Source organism: Paramisgurnus dabryanus, chromosome 2 (assembly GCF_030506205.2).
Source record: "Paramisgurnus dabryanus chromosome 2, PD_genome_1.1, whole genome shotgun sequence".
Lineage (NCBI taxonomy): Eukaryota > Metazoa > Chordata > Actinopteri > Cypriniformes > Cobitidae > Paramisgurnus > Paramisgurnus dabryanus.
In genome coordinates, this window is record NC_133338.1 from 43,268,842 (window position 1) to 43,290,775 (window position 21,934).

Below are 21,934 nucleotides of genomic sequence, written 5' to 3' on the forward strand. Positions count from 1 at the left end.
TAAGCTGTCGGAAAAAACAGTTAACTTGTGATTTTATTCTTGAAATTTTCTGAGTTTTTTTTCATTTATGGCCATGAACACGCATGCAAAGTTTGGACCTGCTTATATGTTTTGAAGTGTACCCAACTAATTTTGTAACAATTTTGATGTTCGCGGGTCAATTTGACCCACATTTTTTGTTCCAAAGCAACTGTACAGGCCCAAATTAAATATGTTTTCAGTGTCTTTTTTGTTATATTGGAATTTTAATATCCTGAAATAGGGGTAAAAAGCTTTTCCTCATTCTTTTCCGTATGGAAAAAGACTTTCACAGACACAGATGGTAAAAGTGAGCTATCATTTCTATTTACAATGTATATAAATTACAACTTAAGTTATCTTTTTCTTCCAGACATTTTGTGACTTTTTCTCATGTAGGGCCATGAACATGCATGCAAGTATTTTGTTCCAAGGAAACTGTATAGACACAAATTAAATTAAATTTGAATTGCTCCATCAAAGCTGTCACAAAAATCGAACTCAATACAAAAAAGGACAAGAAAATCGAACACGAACAACAAAACAACGGTTAAATTGTCATTCGAATAAAGCTTGACCAAACTTCCAAGAATCCTTAAAAGAGAGAATAAAGAGTAAGACAAAAATGGTCTAAGACCAAAAAAAGTGTCTAAGACCAAAATGGAAGAGATGAAAGATACGGTATAAAAGTTTGAGTATTTCCCCTACTGTTTTATTCTTGTTATTTACACTTCTTCCTCTTATATTTACGCCCGGCTTGAAAACACAGAGGCCCTGAGGATGCTCCCAGCACCTCCTATTTGCCTGTTTTTCAAATCTGTCAGTTCTTTAGTACATCTGCTTAAGACAGACACAGAGACACACGTTCACGCATACGCACTCATGGCTGCCAATGTTATTTTTGCAGAGGCCGCTATTGCTGTCGACATGCAGAGAATAACACGGCCTATGTCGAGATGTAAGAGCTGCCTACAAACATACACTAAAACAAACACATCTGCGTGCAGTGAAGGCGGAGCTTGTTTTGAAGCGAGGGTGGGTTATGATGTCACTCATATTACAGACCTCCTTCATGGAGGGCACTGAGCTCATTAATATTTATTAACTTAAGATGACAGCGGCAGGTTATTATTCTACATGGATCAGTCAAACCTTCATCTAGGTACAGCTCATAAACTGATTAATTAAATTCATAAAGTTTTGTGCAGATGTGTCGGCGATGTCCCATGCTGCTTAACACTAAAATGTAATATTTCACTTGCTGAGATTTTTCCACATTAACATAATTTTTAATATTAAATAATAATCCAGTGATTAAGTCTATAGTAGAGCTCACCCAGTCTGGAAATAGATATTCTTTAAAAACAAAGCATTTTATTTGACATTCATGCTACTGTATAACATACCAGAGCCATGCTACATTATTTCACGTCAGCAAACGCCCCTGCCTACATATCAATGTATCCTAAACTCCTAAATCTGGAAGAACATTATGTAAAATCGCTATACAAGTGGGCTTTTAGCATCTATTCTCTCTCTCTCCATTTGCATGAGCAGCAGCAGTTCTTATCCAGACACTGAGAACAGCACCACTGCACTGCCCTGCAGCCCTCTGGATCACTTGCTCCACGTCCATCTAAACCCAGAGTGTTTGTGTTCAAACTCATTCACAGCCCATTCTTTCATCTCCCTCCGGCTTAGCCTTTATCCACAGCCAAACTCCGGCAAACTTTTTGACAGAATGCAGAGAGAAACAAGGGAACATCTAGGCTCCAAGGGAGGATGAGAAAGCAAACCGAGAAGAGGATTTTTAATGGTGCACACTTGATGGAAGCATATGGAGGGTGTTTGAGCTCAACAGTTGTGTCGACAGATTTTCACAGAAAAGAAATTCCTTGGCCTTGCTTTAGTGTTTACACACATAATGTGTGTGTGTATGTTGGGACTCACTTAAACTTACAGTATATAGAAATAAACATATAGGCACATATGTTAAAATATTTACCTAACAGCAGCCAATAGCCCAAACAAACAAATCCAAGCTTTTATTTACTGTATTGCTGTAACTGAGAACTAAGCAACGTCATATCTTCCTATTATTTATGGTTACTGACTGATTAAAATGGTTATTTATCATTTAAAGCATCAAAGCTTTAACCATTGGGATCTGCAATGGTCTCTTTGAAGCCACATACATCATTTGTTATTATCAACTATGGTGGTCAGGCTGTAAAAATATAGTCCATATCTAAAGTAAACACACATCTCAACAATGTTTCATGGGCTTGTTTAAACCCACGTATGAAGCATTTCCAAGACACTGTCGAGATGGATAGCCCTTGCAACTTTCTTCTGTTGCTCTCTTTTGCTGTCTTTCTGTGATAATGGTAGTATAAGAGAAAAGAACAACAATGCTGGCTAGCAAAGTTGCTCTTGTGTGCCAAGAGCTACAAAACTAGCCAGGTCTGCAAAGTGCTTTGTTTGAGTTATGTGCCCGCGCTGTAAAAGCTAGTGCCCCTCTCTCACGGCTAATTGAATCCGCTGAATTGACTGATCTCCGATCGCTAAAGACACAAATTACCAGTGGCCCTAAAAAGCACTCCACTAAAGAGGGACCCCTAAATAGACAACAAACTATGAAGAACAGCGAAAAGAACTGTCACGAATATCAGCCAAACAGTCATTACGTAACATAGTGCTCGCATGGCCACCAAGGTTGAGAGCCAGGTGGTATTTCACAGTGTTTGACAATGCAATACTGTAATGAGCAAAAGCAAGTTGTAAGTGGGTGTCCATCACCTAGCAACTAGTCACATAAATTTTGATGTAAATGGAATATACAATATGTATAAGTGACCCGGCATGTGAAAACCCATCTAAAGTTATTTTTTGTGATTTACATATCATCATTCCACATAATGTAAAACATTCTGTAAAAATATAACCTTGATATCTTTAATATTGACTAAGTAAGTGAAATGTGAAACCAATTATTGAAATCAAACTTTGATTCTCTTAATCTCACAATTAGATTATAAAACTTTAACCAGGATTTTACAGGCAGGGTCACATATGTAGTATGTACCTATCTAGGTAGCCTTTAAAGGAACATGACAACTTTTTGGGACTTTCGATTATTCACCGTATCCCCCAGAGTTAGATTTATTTATTTATTTGGATCCCCATTAGCCATTACCAAGGTAGTGGCTATTCTTCCTGGGGTCCAACAAGTAGTTAGATAAGTCCATACATACCCTTTTCATCTCTGTGAGTCCCGTAACTCTGTCTGACGCACCAACCACTCGCCTAGCTAAGCACAAAGACTGGAAGTAAATGGCTCCAGCTAGCATACTGCTCCCAATAAGTTACAGAATAACAGCAACATTTTCCTATGTATTTGTTGTGATTTGTATAGTCACAGCGTGTACAAATAACAAGATCATATGAGGCACAGCCATCTTTAAATTGTATACATACTGGGAACCACACTCTAAAAACAAACGGGCTAAATAGCACAAAATATGGTTCTTGGCTCGTAATCATAGAGGAACAATTTTTTGTGCTATATAGCACCTGTAAGGCACGTATTAAGAACCATACGGGGTCATATAGCACCACATATGTTTCTACCCTACTGAAAAATCCAGCTAAGACCACCATAAGCTGGTGAGCTGGTTTTAGCTGGTCTCCCAGCTTGGTTTTAGCTGTTTTTGCTGGTGTAGCAAGCTGGTTTTGCTCGTGTAGCAAGCTGGTCTAGCTGTGTTTTGGTCCCTTTTTAAGCTGGTCTAGCTGACCCACCAGCATGACCAGCTTTGTCAGGCTGGGAGGACCAGCGTAAACCAGCTAGTGCCACCCTAAACCAGCTACCAGCTTATGCTGGTCTTAGCTGGATTTTTCAGTAGGGTATATAGCACCATTATGGTTCTACACAGCTGCTACACCGGTATTTCATCTGTGCTATATGGCACTTAAAATGGTTCCTCTATGATTAGCCAAGAACCACTTTTAGTGCTATTTAGCACTGTTTGTTTTATATTCTCAGAAGGTGAAGCACTGCTACTTGGGCGGAGTGATTTGCTCACAGCACCTGAGAAGCCCTGTGGTGAGGAGTAGAGATTTCGCGAAAGTGTTGCGCTAATCACCCTGCCCAAGTAGTGTTTCGCTTTCTGAGAAAAATATTTCCCAGTATGTATATGGTTAAAAGATGGTTGTTCTCATATGACCTTGTTATTTGTACACACTGTGACTATACAAATCACAACATATAAATAGGAAAACGTTGGAATTATTTTGTCACTTATGGGAGCAGTATGCTAGCTGAAGCCATTTACTTCCAGTCTTTGTGCTAAGCTAGGCTATCGGTGGGTGCGTCAGACAGGGTAACAGCACGCACAAAGATGAAAAAGGTATGCATGGATTTCTCAAAGTGAATAAGCTAAAGTCCCAAAAAGTCGACATTTTCCTTAAAGATACGATGACAGAGATTCTTGAGTGAGGAGCTGCCATTACTACATTACTATAGTAACATGCATGTAAGCCATATATTCTAGATTACCATATAAACATGAGCCTTATGCAAGAAGTTCTCACATTTTAAATAAACCATGTACGTGCAGATAATACTGCAGATAACGCTTTGGTGCTGTTAAAAAAGGCGCTGATGGTAATGCCATATCCTCCATTCAAGAGCGAATGAGGGAAGTGAGAGTCTTTTCAAAAGGGTGCAGAATAATAAAAAGGCACACTGTAAATCTTTCAGGCACACTCTGAAGGTATGGGGGTGTTGCCTCTTGTGTAGCAGCATGGGCTCATAATCTCTCCTCAAACGCGGACCACGTGACAAGAAAATGAGGGTCCTTCTAAAGACTGCTCCAATTCTTTCACCATACTTGTGCAGTAGGGCTTTGGTTTTAATAACCAGCTTGAGGTTTTTAGGAATAGCCCATTACAATGTCATCTATTATAGACTACAGCATGCACATTCCTGAGATGTATGGTGAGCCACAGAGAGCGTGGCTACCATTATACAATAGAAATCATGTACTTCTGTTTTAATAGTTAATTTTTTTATAGCCCTGTAATACATCTAAATGGGTTTTAATAATCGCTGATTAAAAATGAATCGATTAAAGAAAAGCCACAGTTTCTTTGGGACTCTTTCATTCTAATCTTCCTTCCGTGTGGCAATATGGCAAAAAAAAGTATTTATTCGTTACTCTAATGGATTTTGTTTTTGTTGTCCATGATGGATTTCAATAAGCAGCTCGATAAAAAATGTGAGCTGATGTTGGGATGCTATTTTTTGGCACATTTCTGTCCCCTCCGGGCATTCCCACCATTCAAGGCCTGACCTGTAATTCACAATGGACTATAACGTCCAAGTGTTGCAGTGACCCCCACCTCTGAAGTAAATTGGTTGTAGAAGAGTCACAGAGGAAGCTTTGATTATAACCCCACTCCCTCTAGTAAAAAACAAGAGACACTGAAGACTTTGGCTCTCTGGGCCGGTTATTATACTGGCGGGACGGCTGGTGTTGAGTCTCTGTGAACAGGGGTTGAATGACCGAATGTACACAACCTAGTGATTACAAAAGCTAGTCTGAGAAAATATAGGTGGGGTGGGCAGAGGAAAATGGGATGTAGGAAGAGAACGATCTTGCTCTATATTATTTATCCTCTATCACAAGTTTTAATTCAGGATAGTGTCTCTGCAGAGAGCTCAGGTAGACTCTATAAATCTGCTAGCTTGTGAAAATTAAATGACCATAGACCCAATACTTGAGGAGGAATTGTTTTCTGCCCATAAAAGACTTTATTAGAGAGGAGTGTGCTTGCCTCGTTTACACCCCTCACTCCCCCACATGCTTTTTTGCAGGTATAATCTGAAAGTAAAATATGTAGGTTACGCACTTAAATCTGATACATGCTTATACTATTTAAAAATGCAATAAAATATTATTTGCTCAAATGGAATGCTGATCTGAAAATAAATCTCAAAAATCAGCCTGGGACTTTTCTAAAGAATTTAAATATATGGTTGCACACAACCTTTATGTATTAATCCTACTGTATATTAATAGTTAAAAAAAATACATAAGTATCTTATGTAAATGAACAGTATACAGTATAACATCAGAACAACCTAATTAATATTCATGAGCAAAATCATCACCATCTCATTAGATCACGAAAGCCCGTTGGTAAATCTTTGACCTTTCTCAGTTTTTCTATCAATAAACGCACTTTTCCTCTTCTCACTCATTTGTACCTGCACATTTTGCCATATGTATGCAACCAATTTGCAAGTTTAATAAGCAGTACATATTGTACCAATTCATAGGATTTTCCCATAATAAAAGTCTGATATCACTCCAACCCATGCACACAGACTTTGACACCCGATCATCATTCACAGAGTGAACAAGCACACTTTCATGGCATTACCGACTTTAAATCACAATATAATTCACCTAATCACCTGCCCTTTTTCAACACTACGGCAAGAGAGAGAGAGGGGACACCACATCGTTGTGTCTGAAATTAACATGACTGAAAAGGCCCAGGGGACTCCATAATTCAGCTGATTTTATAACAGCCTCTCATAAACTCCCGAGCGTGACCTTCATTTTTCAAGGGCCGGACTGCAATCCGTGCACTGACAAGATATATTGGCCAACACTAATAGCCTGGTCTCTTTTTGGTGGCCTTTCATCGATATAATACTTCCTGGCTAGCTGGGTGAGGTGGCATGTGATAATGAATATTTTTGCTACCTCTGGATTTTCGTAGTAAAAATATTTGTTTAAAAAAACTTCACCAAGACATATTTTTTGCTTGCATTCCACTTCTTTTTTTTTTACAGTTTCCGAGCATTCTTATTTTCTAAGACCCACTGGGAACCGAGTGTGCGCACATACACGCACAGACACCTTTCCTCGCATGTAGCTAAGTGACAGTGTTCTTGTGATGGAATGGCTGAACCGTAGAGACCCTTGTTGCAGCGAATTTTCTCTCTCTCGCACACAAACACACACACACACACACACTCACTCACACACACCTTGGCCTTGCTCTGACTCCTGAGATGCAATGCCACACGGCTCTCCCACAGCTTGATGGATGGCCGCTGAACCTTCCCTCTCCTGCGCCACACATACACATAATCTCATTTGGGAACAGACTGGACACGCACATGCACACACACAGCTGTAATCTCTTTCTGCAGCTCACCGAATGACACTGTGGCAGAAGAAATAGATCCCTATTGGCAAACCCTAGTCTGTTTAATCCACCACTTATTCCATTCCTTTTGAATCCGTTTGACTTCAGCCACATCTCTATTCCATACCAATGAGGTCTCAATGATGAGAAGCAGTTTCCTTTACACAAATATGTAAGACTTTCTGCATTATTTATACCGGCCCTGGTGTTTAATCTCCACTTATGCAGTCAAGAGATCACAACTCACTTAATATTTAAGGCCCTCACACTTGTGTGCTTTACACTGGGGCAGAGCAAATGTTGAGAAACCAAACAAACGTCTGGCGACGGATTGTGTGCAGGTATACGAGTGATTTTGTGCCTCGGGTGATAGATCTGGGTCACATTTTGTAAAACCATCTGGAAAATTACTGTACATTTCCCGCTTTTAGATGTCAGCGCACACATGAGCAGATTTGTTTCACTGTGTTACTGTGACATCTCAAAGACTTCATATCAGGCTAATCATATCATCTATCCCCAATTGTATCCATAAACCCATCCTTCACACAACCCTGCTGTCATTATTAGAGTTAACATGATTTGGACGATTTATGAGACTTTTTACAACTTTAGATCTTTTGACATGTTTCAGTATGACCCACAACTACAGCTCAGTATAGCCAAAACTGTACAGCAGTATTGCAATATTAAGCTGTTGGTCATTCTTGGTGTGCATTATTGTACCAACCCATTCTCACCAAAAGCGTACAAATGACACGCAGTGTGATTATCGTGCAATAGATACGCCAAATTCCGATTTTGCGTGCATATGATACGCCAGTCCTTCCCATTCACTTATATGGCGAATCGTTTCGTGACGTTTTATTTATTGTTTTCTCATTTGTTTTCTGTTTTTTTTACCATTTTCGCTTGGGTTTAGGGTTAGAACAACTTTTTGTTATATAAAAATGACATCCTAACCCAAACCCCAACTCTAACCCCAACTCCAAGCGACCATGGCTTAAATATAGATAAAAACTTAGAGAAACCTGTATATTAAATAACCTGCTTAAACAAATGTGAAATCTAACCCTAAACCCAAGCGAAAATGGTTTAAAAAACAGAAAACAAATGAGAAAACAATAAATAAAACGTCACGAAACGATTCGCCATATAAGTGAATGGGAAGGACTGGCGTATCATATGCACGCAAAATCGGAATTTGGCGTATCTATTGCACGATAATCACACTGCGTGTCATTTGTACGCATCTTGGTGAGAACGGGTTGTATTGTACATAGTCCCTTATTGGGGGTGTAAGACTACATAGGTACGTATTGATGCATCGATTAAATTTCTAACAATACGCCACACATAAAATCTGTGCATTTCCACCAAAGTGCACATTTTTATTTATTTACGTGTGCTAGTGTCAGTGTTCAGCAAGTGAATGCAAAAGTGGTCGGATCGCAGTTGATCACGACACACGGTTAGGCTCGCATGCGATTCGTAGATTAGTACGCATACTTAAATATTGAAAGTTTATCATTTGCACATGTTTCAAGGCTTGCAAATGTTAACATTTAAGTGATTATAAACAATTTAACCGCAAAAAGGCGCTAAAGTGAGCAGTTTTCTGTACGCACAGATGCACATTTGAGGTTGAATGTGTCCGAATGTGCTCTTATGAGACGTAATCATCCCTATGCCCTTCAAAGATCAGGGGCCTCATTTATCAAACGTGCGTACGCACAGAAGTGTGCGTAAAGTGTGCGTAGGAACAGTTTTACGCAAAGTGTGGAATTTATCAAATTGCACTTATACGTAGAAATGTGTGTAAATATACGCACACCTCTGAGTATGCGTACGCACAGCATCTAGTGGTAGAATAGCGATACTACATAGGACCCTGTTCCAGTGAGTAAAGAAGTGTCTATTTTTTATCCACAAGCAGGTGTTAAAAATGATCAATGTCAGTATGGTAACAGCAAATAAGTATAATGATTTATTTGTGATATGTATCTGTGAAAGCTCTACATGTGATTTGTATAAATTAAGTCTCCGACAAATGCTTGACACAGCGCAATGGATTAGCTTGCGTTATTGGAAGACTTGGCAAATAATCCATTCCGCCGGTAGCGCGTTTTCAAAGATCGCGGCAATGATGCTGGTTATATATGCTGCTGTCCAAGGTGGAAAGTTGTCTGTCCTCCTCCAGTTGCACTCGTTTCACGTCGGTGTGCTGTGACGCGTTTTTTTTTGCTGTTAATTTAATGTCAACCCACTTTTTTATTTCTGGAAGTGTTCTCTGCTCATATTCAACGGAATTAAACTCACTGGTAACATGTTCACATGTAGATTTGTTTTCTTTTGTTAGTCATTCCTCCCGCACTAACTAAACCAAACAGGATGTGTTATTAGGATTTAACCTCATCCACCAGTAACTCAATTTCTGTGGGAAAAAGCACAACCACGTGACTTAAAACGGGAGGTGTTGTCACCATATATGGTTCATCGGAGGCGTTTCGGAATGCAAATGACCATGAACGTGCACGAGCATGGTGCTTAAGAACAAGTGGGATTTATCATCAAGGATTACTTACTGATGTGCGTACGAACCCCATGCGCACGTTTGATAAATCCCGATTCTTTTGTACTTAGGCACATTCTAAATTTCATTCGTAGGTACAAATATAGAACATTTTCTACGCACTGTTGATAAATGAGGCCCCTGAACTCTTGATGTGTAGACTACTGTGCTTTATACTGTAGTTGATTAAAATACATTTGGTGAAAAGAGAAATGAAAAACAACGTAGCGTAACTCAAAAGTGCACACTCGGAGAGACGCGTTTCAAAAAGCAAGTGAACATAAAAATCTTTTTGTTCTTGACAGGGCACATACAATGATCTCCACAGTGTTCTTTTTCTAATAAAAACTTTTGTTTATGTCTTAAGTTTATGTATAGGTAAGGCAAAAACCAGTCCATGCTTATCTTAAAGAGACAGTAATCTCAATTTACCTACTTAAGTCTATGCCATTAATATTAATCAAACAACCCAAGAGAAAATCACTTCTGAAGCTCTAAAAAATAATACATATATTTAATTTATACCTTTATTTTAATTTATAATCTTTAGACCCCTCTTTGTTTTTTGTTTTTTCTTATCCGAAAAATTATCTGATCCGTGCCTCAAAAGCCGTAATGTGATCCGAACCGTGAGTTTTGTGATCCGTCACACGCCTAGAATGCATTGCAGCAACAAAGCGGTTGTAGCAGCGAAAACAAAACGAAAGAGGCAGAAGACATTGTGACTGTTATCGGACGCAAATCGTGGGTTTGGAAAATTTTGTATTTGAAAATGGATTGGATAAACAGATAGGCATAAAACCTTTGCAAGCACCGGCTGAAACACTAAACATATTTTTGATTTATGTGACCTTTTTTTCTTATTGCTTGTCAAACTTGTTGCAATATATTTTGGTTGTATCTGCAAGTTATTAAATGTAACTGCTTAACTAGGCACGTAATATTAAAGTATTAATAAATTAACTTAATCGAATCATAATTGCATCAAAGAAATGTTTGTATCAACAAATATCACATTGCTGATGGGGTTGATCACTTCCTGAGTCCCAATAAACCATGGTTATAGCATAGTTAACATGTCATTATACACTATTCATGTTCCCGTAAACCACATAGCTAACCCACACACACACGCGCACTGAAACACAAAAGTCAAATCTGTATACACATCATCAGAATATACAGAAACTGCAGGGAGGATAATTCCTCACTTCATTGCAAATTATTAAAACCAAATCAAAATAGACCCAATTTACTTTCTTAATACACACTATTGCTATTGTAAGTGATTTATCATGATAGATTATTTAAAAAAAGTATATTTCCATAATCGTTCTTATGTAATGTGGTAAAATGTAATACATCCTCTGATATTACTTTCCTGTATGGCTGACATCCCACATTTCTTTTCAATCTTCCTCTTCAACATCCTGTCATATTTAATATCCCCTTTCATTCAGAGGAAAACTTATGACAGTGGTAAAATGGTTTGCCAAAACCGTTTCACTTTTTAAAAAATTCCTCCATGTCCACATCAGAGGCCTATCTAACAAAGTGTGAACAAACCCAGATTTTCAAAGATCTGGGTGGTCAAAATAAAACAAAACCACAAACTAAGCTCAAACTTACCCAGGCAGCCACTCAAACCAGCTTTGTGAGACGTGCCCCAGGCCACAACCATGAACATGGCACTATAAAAACACAACGTTTCACTTTTAAAAGCAAGTCATTTTGAACTTCATTTGATCCCTGTTTGTGCTCTTTGTGTTGACAGTGAACTATTCCCCTGTGTTAGTCTGTAACAAAGCTAAGTGGTGAGCACCGCTTGCGTTAGTACACAGACAGGGCCGGAGCGGCAGAAACAATAACCCAAACGCACACAAACAGACAGATGTGCACATGGCCTCACAAAAAACGCACGCTCGGTTCCGGCCGGTGTGGAGAGAGAGGTGAGCTGTCTTATTTATACTGCTGTTGCCACCATTTGATAAAAACAAGCCACTCAAGGCCATATAGTTTATTGATTTTACCACAATAAATGGAGTAAAGTCACTGTAAAACGCTCACAATGATGTAGAAACCAAAACGCAAGACTGAAAATGGAGGGTTTAGGACAAGAATCTGCAATATTACACTTAGATAATCGTCAAGAAATGCTACAGCTTGAAAGCATGTGTGTGTGCGTTTCTGCTTCACGGGTTATAATCTAGTGCACTCTGCGAGTTTGGACACCATCGGAATTGAAGTACAGATGGGGGTTAAGCACACACGGTGATGACACTAGCACTTACAATCAGCGCAGCGGCAACCAATCAAGAGATGATCTCACTTTTTTTCTTCGCTCCGGCCCCTGCCGCATTCCTTCCGACCTGCAATCGTCGCTTTCATCATTTTTGCATGATGAACGTTACGAGTGCATCTCCGTAGCTTCAATCATGACTATTCACGGACCTACGACAGAGAACAAACCACTACAGGAGAGAATATAATGGAGAAAAAATAGAGGCGAACGAAGAAAGAGAGGCAATGATAGAGAATAAGAGAGAGTGAATCCTGGTACACTTGAGCTACATCAAGCTGTCAACGGGCAGCTGAAAGGATAGATTACTTACAGTAACAGATGGAGAGAAAAAAATCAAAGGGACATTGCACTACTTTCAAAAGGTCAAGTGCAATCGCTACAAAATGCACTCCAAAAAGAAGGAAAAAATGCAACTGTATTTCGAACTGTTTTCTCTGTTAAGCTGACCCAGCACAGTATCAAAAATAGCGTTAATACCCTAGCTAAAGTTTCAAAGGTCATTTACATTACTGTTTTACATACGGCCATGTCAATGCAAGACACTGGGCACAAATTAAGCATTGACCTGTACATGCAAATGAAGAGTTGGCCTCTATATTTCAAAGCTCTGCCGATCCGCACACTTCAGCCTTTATTTAATGATCTAGCTAAAAAATAGATTAATTATATGCATATGGTAATTTTTGGTAGGAGGTACATCCGCATTTAAATCTTGAATTCGTATACATTTTCTGTATTGTGCTCCTGTATAGCTTGTATGTATACCTTCACTAAGTCGCTTTGGATGAAAGTGTCTGCCAAATGCATGTCTTTTCCAGCGGAAGCTACAGTATGTGCACGTGCATCATCTTGAATCAGATCTGTACCTGTCACAGATTCGGCCAGCACTGGCCGTTCAATGCTGGCATTTAACTGACAAACTCTGCCTAATAACACAGCAATCAAGTCTTCAGCTGATCTAATTCTGTCCTGGTCTCCATTACCCACACACAACCAATTTTGTGCCACCACATGGCGTGTAATTTAATGCGACGTGACCATGATGGCTTGTAGTTAATTTTACGGTACTGTATTGTGATGAACAGAATATATTGCCGTGTGTAAATATAAACTAATTGCTTCATTGATTTTAAGGCAGTTGTCAACCCTCCGATCCCTTAAATTATTGAAAATATTTGTAATGTGAAATCCATTGCTTGCAAATGCATGCTCCATTCACAGGTTTCTTTTGTTTGTGACTTTAAGGATCTAACAACACATTTGTGTTTAATGAAAATCAGCTTCTGCGATTTGCGTGGATGTTTCCTAGCAGTGACACGAGCCGAATGTAAAAGAACAAACACAAACTCATAAACACGGTAGGCGTGATCACTATTTGCATGGAAAAGCTTTTGTGATGCACACATCTAGTGCCATGACGTTTTGGTCCACGAGGCACGTCGTATGTAAAGCACATGCAATATTAAAAACACTGGCATGTGACCCTGCAACAACGTCACACTAACCAAATTCTGACCTCAAAACCACTTAAAAACGGTCATTTATGAAACAATCTCCGACAAGACTGGATATGGACAATATCCAAAGCACAAATAGCAGACGATATTTGATTCCAATTCCGGCTCGAGTTGATCCAGCACTTTTTGGACAAAATTGGCCAAAATCCATTTTCGCTGTAAATGACACTCATATTTATAAAATGCATTTCATTGCCTCTCATGCAGACAAGAAGATTATAGGAAATGATTAAACATTGAACCCAGATTGTATTTTTTGCTTAACTCAATAGCAATTATAGATTCATTGTTCCTGTAGCTGAATTTGTAGAGCTTTGCTTTTGCAATGCAAAAGGTTATGGGTTCAATTCAGCGAACCCACTGATAAAAATAAAAGCATCTGCCAAATGCATAAATGTAGACATTGGAGAAACAGCCTTTATTTCTTCAGTAAAATTAACCTCTGTGTAAATAAAGTGCTGACTGTATGGAACCAAACGTTGCATAGGTAGGAGAAGACATTGTCCCATCGGGCACATCAGTTTTATTAACACCAACTGAATTTGTGTAAACCAACAACTTCAAACAGGCCTATTAATGGCAAGCAACCAAACAAGTTTAGAGAAAATGTGCAAGAAGGGAAAAAGGTGTTGAGTCTCGTAAAAGGCCTTGATATATTACCTTACTGGCAAGCAGGAAGACGACATCTCCTACCTGCATTAAGTTAAATTAACGACATCTTAAATGTCTCATGTGCAATGGGACATCGAATCGCCAGTGTTGTCCGGTTACCTGTCTGGGACGAACACCGTGGTGTCGTTTCCTACCGTGCATGTTTAAAAAGGAGATTAGGGGGATGTAAGTAACATGAAACCAGAACACACATTTACGAGGCCACTGCACTCAATCCCTCTCAACACTCACACATGCACACTAACTGAGAACAGTAGAGACCTTTCTCTAGCCTGTTAACAGGGCCCTCTTTCTAGTCTCTGTCTCCTTTACCCTTTCCTCCACTAGACAGAAGAAAAGAGAGAGGAAGAGGAAAGAGAGAGAGAGAGACCATCTCAGATGTCAGACCGCAAGAACTGAAATCAAACACGATCAAAAAAAGCCGGGCCTTTTCACGAGGAGAAAAACACAGGTAGTTTTCATGGATGACTTCACCGGAGGGAATTCTGCTGTGAAGAAAATTTTTTACTTGTCCAGAAACCGGAGATACTACGTTTTTCAAATCATTTACAAGACATCTTTATTAATACCTCTATATGTTCACCATCATTAATTTAAAGGCTACATCTCTGAGATTATGAAAAGTCTGTGTGAAAAGAACAGTACTGAAACGCAAGTCACTTATTTATCGGCCAAATATAAAATATTTTGCGCATCTTATTTACATTTGCATGTATCTTTACCAAATGCTTATAACCAAGTGTACCGTTTCAAATTCGAAACCCACTTAATCATTTTACACGACACTTATATTAAATACAATTACATTAAATACATCCCAGCTCTACTTAAACCTCCATGCTGCTTCACAGTAGTGGACCCCTCATTAAATCAGTGAGTCAATCAAATGGCTTACGTCCACTATGAGTGCGCCTGCCACACTTTCCTCCATGATAAATGACAGCCACAGAAAATGAGAAGGAAGCTACAAAACCTCAAAATAATAATCATATGAAATAAGCTTACATCAAAAAAATATCAACAAAAACACAGATCTTCTACTTTTAAAAGTAAGCTGGAAACCCATAAGGTTCAAAAATGAAACTTCACTGAGTACTCCTTATAGCATATCTGATATAGACTATTACGCTATATGCAACAATCTTAATGGTTTTGTTGGCTACTCCTGATGATGTTCAATAAAACATCTAAAGAGCTGCTAGTAATCCGTAATGACCCTGGGCTTGATCTCGCCTCTTACCAAGGACGCAGTAATTGCAAACTGGTAATAATGTAGTACCCTACGAAGAAACAACCTGCTTCTGCATGGACAAACAAATGGATGGAGTCTAGAAAGCACTGCAGCTCTCAAATAAAAAGCAAATAAATAATTATCCAACCCCAGTACTCGGACACACAATACATGTGCCGGGGAAGCAAATGGAGGCTGTGTTTAAATATGCATGAGATGTCCGAAAGAAACAACGGCAACGGTAGTCGCAAAGAAGTGCAGACACCTAAACACAGCACATCAGAGGGCTGCTCAAGAGTGCAGGAGAAGAGAGAGAGAGAGAGAGAGAGAGAGAGAGAGAGAGAGAGAGAGAGAGAGAGAGAGAGAGAGAGAGAGAGAGAGAGAGACTATGCATTTTTCCATAAGTCCTGAATGTTTTTTTCGCACTGTCTTTGTTTCTGCATTATTTCCCTGCCAACGGCTATGTTGCAAATGCTTTGCCTAATCCAATGTACAGTTTTTGCAAATGCCAATAATGCAACTAAAATTGAAATTGACAGATGAAGGAATGAGAATGAAGATAAAATAGGATATTAGAGGGATGAGCCAGACAGAAAAGTAAATCTATATATATGTGTGTTTGAGTCAGAGAGCATATGCAAGAAAGAAAATGCTAAAAATGAATTAAGGTGTATGTGTTTGTGCATGAGACACACAGAGAAAGCGAGACAGAGAGAGAGAAGGCTATCTTGCAGCTTGTGTTTAAAGGGCATTGTTCTGGAATTCAAGGGAGGGCACTACTTACACCATGTTTGATAGGAATCAATAATGCATTAACCACCTTAGAAAACACATGAAACGACAGGCCAAGTGTTCTTTTCCTGGCAAATCTGGACAATGAAAGGGCTGACTTCATTTTGTATTAACCTCACCTAGCCCTAAGCACTCCATAGGACAGGGACAATAATGATATGGATTGATTATTTCACGCATGTGCCCTGAAAATTGAAAGTCATTTCATGCCTGCCGTAACAAAGGGCATTTTACATAATGGCCCGAGCAAAAAAGGAGAGTTAAAGTGGTATGGAGTAAAAATAAAGATAAGAAGGTGTGAGATAAGAGAGAGAATGAGTGATCGGGCCAGATTTCACTGCTAGGTCTGCGAATTGGTCCGAAGATAGGAATTTTAAATACAACCTCCTGCCCAGATGTTCCCAGTCTGTTCGGATAAGCGCGTTAAAACATGACACCGCAACTAACATTCCACCTTTTTAAATCTTTCCTCTCTGCTTCATCTCTTTCACCCCTGCCCTATCCCAGAAAGAGAAAAAAGTAATATGTTTTGATAACAGGGCTTGGGTCATACTCCAGCTGCAAACCTACTGCTGAGATGGAATAGCTGTGAACCAGAGCCACGTGTGATCTTCAGACGTGCATTCAGACAGAGGTCATCGAAATTAACACCCACATCTGCCCTGCAACTGTGCTGTAACAAACATGCAAACACGTCCGCAGCATGGCCTCTGCACCTTAGGTGGTCTGGCGAATGTGATATCCCTGACATTGTAGAGACATTACATCTAAATGGCACTCTAAAACAAAGCAGGTCGATATAGGGATACGAATGAATCGGCTAAAAATAAGCTACACAATAGATATAAATACATAATTCCAGCATGATAATATTACAGTGTAGGCTGAATAGTGTTGGTGTTTACAGACACTCAGATAAACCTTGAACATTAAAATATGATTAAGTGATATCATTAATTCAATATTAAGATATGCTCTTACTTGTTTGTTGTACTTGTTGATGGTTTGGCTACTGTACTCAGAACAGTGGTCTGATCCGATGGATATGTTATCTCCAGTGCCCACAAATGTGTTGGCCGGTGGCAGGTCCTGAACAGCTTGGTGCTTTTTTCCCGCTGTGGGTGACTGTGGGTGCAGCTGAACAGTGGGCAAAGGCGAGCTGGATTTGTAATGCCGGGCAAGATCTGGGCTTCCGGGGCCGCCGTTGACAGATCTATAGCGGCCCATTCCTGGACTGTCCGACAGTTTCTCATTGACGCCATCGTAGCGCTGCCCGTTAGGCTTGGATGCTTCAACAGTGACGATGCTGCTATATAGAGGTTGTTTAGACTTTTTCTTATTCTTGTCTTTCTTGGGCTTTTTGCTTTTGTCATGTTGCTGAGGTGTAAAGAAGTCCTCGTGGTCTTTCTTTCCTGCCTCATAGCCATTCTTGTTCTTGGGTCTGCAGTAGCGGGCCATGACTACCACCAGGATGATAAGAATGACCGTCATGATGCCTGACACAACCCCGATGGCAATGCTTAGCCGTTGCTTTCCCAAGTCATAGTTGGGGTCGCCTGCAATGTCAGCATTGAGTGGCGTACCAAGGCTTCGGGCGATCTGCGCCTCCACAACAGTCGAGTTGGAGAGCGTTTCGTTGACATATATGTGCACCAGTGTGGTTGTGCTTTGTGATGGAACGCCACTGTCATTCACCTGCACGACCAAACGATGGAGGCCAAAATGTTTCTGTTCTAGTTTGCCAACTAATGAGATCACTCCAGTTACTGTATCAATTTCAAATAATTTAAATGGGTTTCCTCCGACTATGCTGTAGCTCAGTTCAGCATTGACTCCTGTATCAGTATCGGTCGCTGAGACAGTCCTGACCACCGTTCTCACATTGCTAGATGGGGGGAGAAGTGTGTATGAGCTATTCATGGGAAAAGTAATAGTGGGAGGATTATCATTCTCATCCATTACAAAAAGAGACACGGTGGCTGTAGCAGACCGAGGAGGATCACCTCCATCAACAGCTTTGACACGGAACCAGTATGTGGTTTTCTGCTCACGGTCAAAAGCCATGGTTGAGTAAATGGTGCCTGTATTGTTGTCAATGGAGAAAATGTCCTCTTCCTCCTCAATGTATAGACTCATGTCCGCATTTTGTCCTTTATCAGAATCCATGACCGTTACCATGCCAACAGGGCTGTTGGGTTGCAGGTTTTCCTTCACGTAGAAAGTAAAGACATCCTGCATAAACTTTGGTTCATTGTCATTTTTATCTGCCACCATGACGACCACCGTGGCTGAGCCCTGAAGAACAGGCATGCCCTTGTCTTTGGCGATAACTTTGAACTCGTACCTCTCCGTCTGCTCCCTGTCAAGTATAGTGTTGACACGAATGTCACCCGTGTCTTCATCAATGGAAAATATTCCGCTCACAGAGGAGTCCAGGGAGTATGAGATCTCTGCATTTTTGCCACTGTCTGCATCTAAGGCCAATACTGTCACTACACGCTCGCCAGGAGCATTGTTCTCAAAAAATGAAACTTCAACTGTGCTTTTGCTAAAAACTGGTGGATTGTCATTCATGTCCCCCACTTTCACTATAAGGGAATTGTTGCTAGAGAGACTAGGGCTGCCCGAGTCAACAGCAACAATGACCACATTATACTCCTGCACTGCCTCATAATCAAGTGGTGCTGACGTATGGAGAAAGTACTTCTTTTTATTCATCTCACCCTCGACCTCACTAGCCGGTTTGAGCTGAAACGGAACGTCGCCCACTACAGTGCACGTCACTATACCATTTGGCCCTTTATCACGATCTGAAACTTGGACCAGAGCAATGGGGGTGTCAACAATGACGTCCTCGGCCACATTGGCCACACCGTCTTTAAGAAAAATGCGTCCGATTTTTCGTATGTCAATATTAGGAACATTGTCGTTTTCATCCTTGATGTTGATGATCACTGTTGCCTTGTCGGTCTTAGGGGGCTGACCACGGTCACGTGCCATGACCGTAAAGCGAAGCTGGCTCACATCTTCACGGTCGATTCGATGCAAAACACTGAGCCAGCCAGTGCTCTCGTCCAGCCGCAGCAAACGTCTCACTGATTCTGTGGCTGCCCCAAACACATACTCAATCTGTCCATTGACCCCAACATCAGTATCGCCTGCTTTTAGCTGGAGGATGGGGGCACCAGGGGAGCTGTTTTCTGGCAGGTCTGTCTCATAAACGCTTTTTTCGAAACGTGGGGTGTTATCATTGACATCAGTGATCATGACTCTAAGGATGGCTTGGGACGAGCGTGGGGGATCGCCCCCATCTCTAACGCGCAGAGTCAGCTCGTATGAGTCGCGCTGCTCTCTGTCCAGCGCGCCTTTGATAATAAGCTGCGGCTGCTTCTCGCCGTCTGTGGTGTCAGCAACTTGAAGTTCAAAGACGCTGCTCCGGCTCGCGCTGTCGTCATATCTCCGCTTTCCCGTGTGAGTGTCAACACCCCCGGTGCCTGAAGTACCCATTCGTCTGACGGAGCTATCGGCGTTGTCCTGAATTAACTCGTATCTCTCTATTCCGTTCCTTCCGAAATCTCTGTCGGTGGCCGTGGGCAGGAGATAAAGTGTGCCAATCGGTCTGTTCTCCTCCACTGAGAGAGTGAGAACAGGAGAGGGGAACGATGGCGTGTTGTCATTTATATCTAAAATAATTACTTTCCCCTCAAAGAGATCGACCCAGCTTTGCGCGGGTCCGATCACGGACACTTCAAAATCTATAAAACACTCGTTCTCGTCAAAAATCATCTGACACTGCGGCAGCTTCTCACGGTCTATCCGTCGCTCGTTCGTGCTCAGGTCTCCGGTCATGTTGTCGATTTTAAAGTATTCAGAACCGGATTCGAGAGTGAAAGTCACGTCCATGCCAGCAGTTATGCCGAGGTCCGCGGCTACATTACCGACTCGGACGTCGGCGGGACCCTCTTCAGCCAGTCGGTACCGGAGCACTTGCTTGGCTGCGGGCTGACTCAGCAGCTGCAAAATAAGAAAGCAGTAGCTTACACAGTCCACAAGTGCCGTCGTCCTCATTGTTCCTTGCTGTTTATTATAATAAAAAAATGCGTTAATTTTGTTTTATTTGTTTAACAAATATTAATCGTCTCTTTGCTTGGAGTAAACCGCCTGTTTCTCAGTTCATGTGTGTTCACGACCGGATAGCTCACTGAGGTAACCGAAGTCAGGAACAGCGCATATTGTCTTTTTTCCTCTAAGATTCCGTTTTATCCATGGATTTGTCCTTCAATACACGACATTTAGAACAATGCATTTTCTCTCACAAAATGCGTTAAATGTTAACTTGCCAGAAATTACTTGCTGAGACTACTCCGTCTTTGCCATGACTTGACATCGCCGAAAGTGTTTTCATTTAAGGCAGCAAAGCCAGAAATTCATTCCATTGCGAAATCAATTAAACTCGTTTTACATCCAGTTGCCTGAACTGTCTGACTCAGATGATATCCCACCACACGAAATGAAAATTAAAATATCACTGGAGGTTGCGAACTTCTTCGCTCCGTGTGTTACGGTTTTAACCGCAAATGATCTGTCCTCTCAGCGTGCCTGGTCTGTGCACAGAAGCGCGCAGATTTCTTCAGTCCACTCTATGTCTAATAGTTCTCTCACTTGCTTTAGAGAGAGTAACAAAAAATCTCCGCAGTGCCACTGTGTTGTTCAACGTTATGGCAAAATACAAAATTGAACAAAAATTGAGTTATAATCCCGGCTCAGATGCTAGGAATGTGTCATTAAAATTCCAGCGCGAGGACTGTCCCTGTGTCCAGCGCGCGCCTCTCACCTGCAGCAGAAGCGCGTGTGTATCTGCGGCACTCGGCGCGCGAGTCTCTCTCTCTCTCTCTCTCTCTCTCTCTCTCTCTCTCTCTCTCTCTCTCTCTCTCTCTCTCTCTCTCTCTCTCTCTCTCTCTCTCTCTCTCTCTCTCTCTCTCTCCACCCATTCGTGCTGCGCTCCCTGTGCGACAAACAAAGCTCAACTTGATCGCTTAGTTTCAGTGTTCTCCTCTTTTTGGTTCACAGGGATAATTTATTGCAAAATTGTACTTATGAACCATAATTTACCAATTGGTGACCGATGGGTTATGAGACGCGGGGAGATTTACCAGCTTGATCGAGAGGCTTAAGCTGTTTTATTACGGTTTATGTGATATAATAACTAAAGCTTTGTTTGTTAAATCGAGGATAATACATGGCAAATGCATTTCTTGCCTTATATGTAAGCATGCAAGTCAATATGTTAATTTGTTGAGAAAGAGGAATGTGTCTGCATAACACCATCATCAGAAATAATGCATTGATTTTAAAAGCCACAATCCACTCGCTATTATCGAAGTTTCATTATGCGGTTGCATAAAACATCTTTTAAAACCTTTTCTTTCTCTCATTGGTCCGTGCAACCCAACAGTAGTCTATTCATTATTGCATTCCGCGTATCCTAAATCGTCTTGGTTTCGTTGCCCCTTGTGGCTTTCTCGTTCTGTAAAAATGTGTGTGGTCGTTTGTGGTGAGATTTTTTTTCTCTCCTCGCACGAGTAAGTATGCGATGTACTCATCTACTA

General features: G+C 40.7%; 1 protein-coding gene across 6 annotated transcripts in view; it reads right to left on the reverse strand.

The window, feature by feature from the left end:
* Positions 1-21,203, reverse strand: part of pcdh7b (protocadherin 7b) — a 136,738-nt gene extending 115,535 nt beyond the window's left edge. For all 6 annotated transcript variants that reach the window (XM_065289048.1, XM_065289047.1, XM_065289046.1 and 3 more), the window contains exon 1: positions 17,307-21,203. In XM_065289048.1, the coding sequence (XP_065145120.1) occupies positions 17,307-20,393 (3,087 nt within the window). In that variant the 5' untranslated portion in view covers positions 20,394-21,203. The remainder of the gene's footprint in view (positions 1-17,306) is intronic.
* Positions 21,204-21,934: the final 731 nt, after the last annotated feature.